This window comes from Oryzias melastigma, linkage group LG20 (assembly GCF_002922805.2).
Source record: "Oryzias melastigma strain HK-1 linkage group LG20, ASM292280v2, whole genome shotgun sequence".
NCBI lineage: Eukaryota > Metazoa > Chordata > Actinopteri > Beloniformes > Adrianichthyidae > Oryzias > Oryzias melastigma.
In genome coordinates this window covers 25,455,026-25,459,898 of record NC_050531.1, presented here as the reverse complement: position 1 = coordinate 25,459,898, position 4,873 = coordinate 25,455,026, and the positions used below count along the sequence as shown (strand labels likewise).

Below are 4,873 nucleotides of genomic sequence, written 5' to 3'. Positions count from 1 at the left end.
GCATTTATTGTTGAAGAATAGTCAGTTATTAGACATTTGGGACCTTGAATGTGTCTGTTAAAACTTTTATTAGAAAATGGAAGCAAATGAGTTTGCAGTTTGTTAAAAGGCTTGATTGCTTTCAGGAAGCTGATGTTTTTCTGTTCAGTGTAATTTAGTTTTTGTGGAGAAGTGTTTGGTAAATGTTGATCCCAGTTCCCTCTCAATGAGGAAGGAGCTCATTGCATTTTCTTTTTCTCTTTTTTATGATTGACTTTTTGTCAACGTTTTTTCTGCAAAGAAAATTTTAAAAGGAAGCAATCAAGAGTCAGAGTGAGATTTCTCCACAGTTCTGTTGAATCCCTGCTCAGGCCCTCATTCATTAGAATTTGGTTGTCTAGGTTACGGCAGGAAATTAAATTTTAAACCGTCATCAATAAACTTCTCTTTGCAGGCATGGGAATATCAGCCAGAATTATTGTAGCACTTCATCACCAGTTGCATCGATACTCCTCCAGCCTTTCTCAGGTCTCCCTTCCTCCAGAAGGCTCACAAAAACTCCAGCAAAGCAGATTTCAATGTGCAGGATGAGTATGATTTTATGAAAAACATGGCGCCTTGGTTCTAGCACCATCTCTAAAAATCCACTTTGACACAGATTCTCAGCAGAAAGCTCTGACCTGCAGACAAATGGAGCGCAACGTGCTTTGCTGCAAAATCAGGTGAAGGACAATGGACCTGACAAACAAAGTCTGCAGCCATAGCAACGAGGACAGCTATAAACCTGTTCAAACTAGACAGACGGCTGTTAATCAGGCATCAGAAGGAGGAATGCTCAACCTTGGGTAAAACTCTTCACTTGGATTTAGTTATTTTAAAGATTTTTTTTCTTCTTTTCTCTCTGATAAAAATAATCGGCACATATTGATTACTGATACATGGTTCATGTTAATGACTTTGCTATTAAATATAATTGCACGCATTTTGATTTTTAATACAGAGTTTAAATGTAGGTTTAGAAAACAGTTAGGGTGATAATAAATAAAGTATATACTCTTATCACCTTTATTTAACCAGGATGATTCTATTGAGATTACAAACATCTCAAGGAAGTCCTGGTCAAGAGGCAGCCACTCCAAAATGGAGCCTCCATTTTTGAAGAGTAACACATGCAGAGATGCAGATAGTGATGATTATAAAAAATATGTTAAATCTATATTACATTTATACATTTGAACTGAGGCTAAACTCCTCTTACAGGCTAAACATCTTTTTTTCAAGAGGGTCTTCCATTTCAAGAAATAATAATCACAAATGACAGAGAAGAAGTCAGACAAAACAGTACAAATAGAGATTAAATACAGATAACACACACAAACATAAATACACCGGCTCTAAATATGCACCCCTACCTAACATGACATTTCAGAAAGTTTTTAAATATAAAGAGAAAAAGCTGAACTCATAAACCTCAGAAAATTAATGAATGCGAATACAAACATTGGGCAATTGATAAATTATTCTGGATTTAAGAACAAACACAAGTGTGTTTAAAATGAATCAAAAGAATGTTGATATAAGATCATTTAGATCTTATAGATATAAGATATTATAAGGACTTCCTTGAGGAGTTTTCAGAGTTCTTATCAGAATATCTACTGAGATATGATGAATTTCTGATGTGGTGATTTCAATATGCACGTGTGCTGTCCAGGAGATCAATGAGCCGATGACTTTCAGAGGCTTCTGGAAACTCGTACATGCTGACATGTTTGTATGTGAACATTTTTGGAGCAGATGGGGATGTTTGTGACATTTGAGTGTTTCTTTGGACAGGCCCGCCTCTTTTTGACTAACCTTCACACCTAACAGTAAAGACAGGTGTGTCTGAGATCATGCAGGCCTGGATTGTGGTGCATGTTGGGTAGTTCTGATTCTGACATCACCTGTTAATCATCATGAAAATACCGGGAGAAAGAGGCGGGTGCGAGGTGCCAACTCAGGCAGGTGCAGTTGGAAATCTGGCACTGCAGTGGCTGCTAGCCGCCTTAATGACTACAAAACAATGCATTGTGGGAAACAGTGCCCTGGCAGTTCTTGTACTTTGACGTGATGCTGATCAGAAATGACTGGAACTAAATGAAGGAAATCTGCTTATTTTGTAACTCTTTCAGGAAATACTGAATCACTGATGTAAAAAAGAAAAAGATTTTAAATTGTCTGTGGTTTGATGTGTCAGAGATTCCTAACTTCCTACAGTCAAAGTGAAATCTGTACAACAAAGGAGGCCTTCAGCTCTGCTCTGTTTGATTGGATAGCTCAAGTTAAAAAATAAAAACAAAAAAGAAGTTATTTTGCAGTTGCAGTCCCTTTTAGATTCAATTTTATTTAAGTTTCAGTCTGGTTTTTTATCACAGCACAGAATCCGCCCTGCTAAAGGTGTACAATGTTACAGCTGCTGATGCCTAACAGCTTGTTGTTAGGACTCCTGGGTTTTCTTTGACAGCTGTTTTAAATTGGACAGACACATTGAGAATGTTATGCTGATAAATGAGCTCTTATCACCTGTGCCTTTTGGCTAAAGCCTAATCCTAAAGCTAAAACCTCCCTGAGTCGCAGTCGTCTTGAAACAGCCACGCCCTGATCACCTCTCACATAGATTATTGTAACTCTCTGTACTTTGGTGTCACTCAGCCATCAGCTATGCTTTTGTAATTTTATGTTCCTTTAAAATTTGTTCTTAATTTGAATTGTACATTTTGTTTCTCTTTCTTTTATAGCAAGAGATTTTATTGTCCTGAAGCAGTTGCTGCGTGGCATTGAAAAAAAAAACAAATATCACCAATATTTGAAATTTCCACATTTATAGGATAATTCTAAAAGATCAGACCTACAGTGTGAACCAAGAGGAAACCTTCACAGCAGCTGTCTGAAGAACCAACCATTCCATCAAGAGTTGCCTCCTGTGTTGTTGTGATGTTCGCTGCCGTCTCTCCGGTGAAGATGTGGTTTGGCTGCATTCCTGTCATGTTTGCTAGTTCCTGTCTGCTAAAAACGCAGAGAACAACAGAGTACAGATTTAAAGCCGATCCATCTTGAAACCTGGAAGTCTTCTGTTCACATAAGTTTCTGGACAGCTGGCTGAAGAAAACTAAACCTGTTACCCAATCAGACGAAGGATCAGCTCACACTGGTAGAAATAAACATCTGCTCAGCTGTGAGGACGGCTGTCAGAGATCAGTGAACATGACGGTGATGATGAAGGTCTTTCAGGTTCTGCTGCTCCTGAACTTTGTTTGGACTTTAACCAGAGGAGGTGAGTCAAACCTTTACAGTCTTTCATCCTAAATCTTTGAGTTTATTCAGCACAGTTTCAAACTGTTCCAACTCTGATACTCCATCAATGTAAGCAGATCATGACTCTTTGTACAATGTTTCAAACATTAATTTAGAGTAATAAATAATCAAAAGTATTTACTATAAAGTCAGACAGTAAATTCTGTGTTTAAAGGTCTGCTCCTGTCATGATGTACGCATAACTGGTTGTTTGACATTGTTGAACATAAATGCTTTCTGTTTCCTGTGAACTAAAACTAACAGTCTAAGCTTTTAAAGTATTAAAAGAACAAAATCAGAACATTTGATGTTTAACTCCAGTTAGATTCAAATGAAGCAGATTTTAAAGCTTTTAGCAGATCAAGACACTTCAAAAGACAGAGCTGCTCTGTTCACATATAAACAAATGTTAAATAACATATTTAAAAAAAAATCATGAATTGGAGCAAGAATAATATTTCTTTTACCTCACCTTAATAATCTCCAAGTTAAAAACAGACAAATTACAAAGAAGAAAAACAGCACAATAAAATAGGAGCAAAGAACAGAAAATATTTCTTTTATTCGACGAAACACCCTAAATTCTGAACTCCGTGAACTCCCAAGATTTGTTAAACAACTAAACCACTCAAGGTTATTATTGGAGATACTTACCAAGTCCTTAAATCTTCAGATTAGGGTCACATGTGTGGCAACATGAGCGGTTCAGGTAAGGGGTGTATTGGACACACTAAAATTTATAATCGCAGGATCACACAGGGCACGGACGCAGTTCTGGGAGTTTTTTTTTTTAATATATAATTTACTTCTATTAAAATATGCTCAGCCTTCCTGCACCTACCAGACCAGGTCAACAGGTGGGGAGGGATACCCAAAATAACAAAATCACCCCACACACATGCACAATTCCACACAAACAGTGAAGGGACGGGGAAGTCCAACCCAGGGATCACAGCACACGCAGGTCCACTCCACCACCTGAGACCAAGTTCTTGCAGGGGGCTGGCTCTAAAATAGATTAAGAAGAAATACAAAATGATAAAATACACATGCACACATTCACACCAGACTAAAAAGTGGTTAAGCTTGATATTGTCCCAACAGTCCTGGATGGTGGCTGACTGTTCGCCTCAGCAGAAACGTGGCACACCACTGCATGCTTCAGTGGCTCGTTGACTGAGGCGCTACAATGATGCTTGCAGCGCATCCAGGGTCCAGTTGAAAACGTGACAACCGCTTCCTAGTCCAGAAGCCAGACACGGAGTAGTCACTCCGAGCGTCCTGCCGTCCGCACAGAGGCCAGCCAGGAAGGGGGAGGTAAAAGGTTAGAGGCTCCAGTGTCCGAGTAGAGGCCAGTCAGGGAGGCAATCAGGCACAAATCATAACCAAGTAAAAACAGGAAATTATTGTAAAAAAAAAAAAAATCTGTTGGCTAAAAATCTACACCAAGCAAGGCAAACCAGGCAAAGCAGGCAAAACAAGAGGGGCTCGCGGTCTGACCCGTCTGTGTCCTGCCGAATCACATGCTCTCAGGTGCAGTGGAGAGGGAACCCTGGTG

General features: G+C 39.0%; 1 protein-coding gene across 1 annotated transcript in view; it reads left to right on the top strand.

The window, feature by feature from the left end:
- The first annotated feature begins 1,984 nt into the window (after positions 1–1,984).
- LOC112139035 (HERV-H LTR-associating protein 2) overlaps positions 1,985–4,873 on the top strand; it is a 16,073-nt gene continuing 13,184 nt past the window's right edge. The window contains exon 1 of the mRNA XM_036217535.1: positions 1,985–3,295. Coding sequence (XP_036073428.1) covers positions 3,226–3,295 — 70 coding nt within the window. The 5' untranslated portion in view covers positions 1,985–3,225. The remainder of the gene's footprint in view (positions 3,296–4,873) is intronic.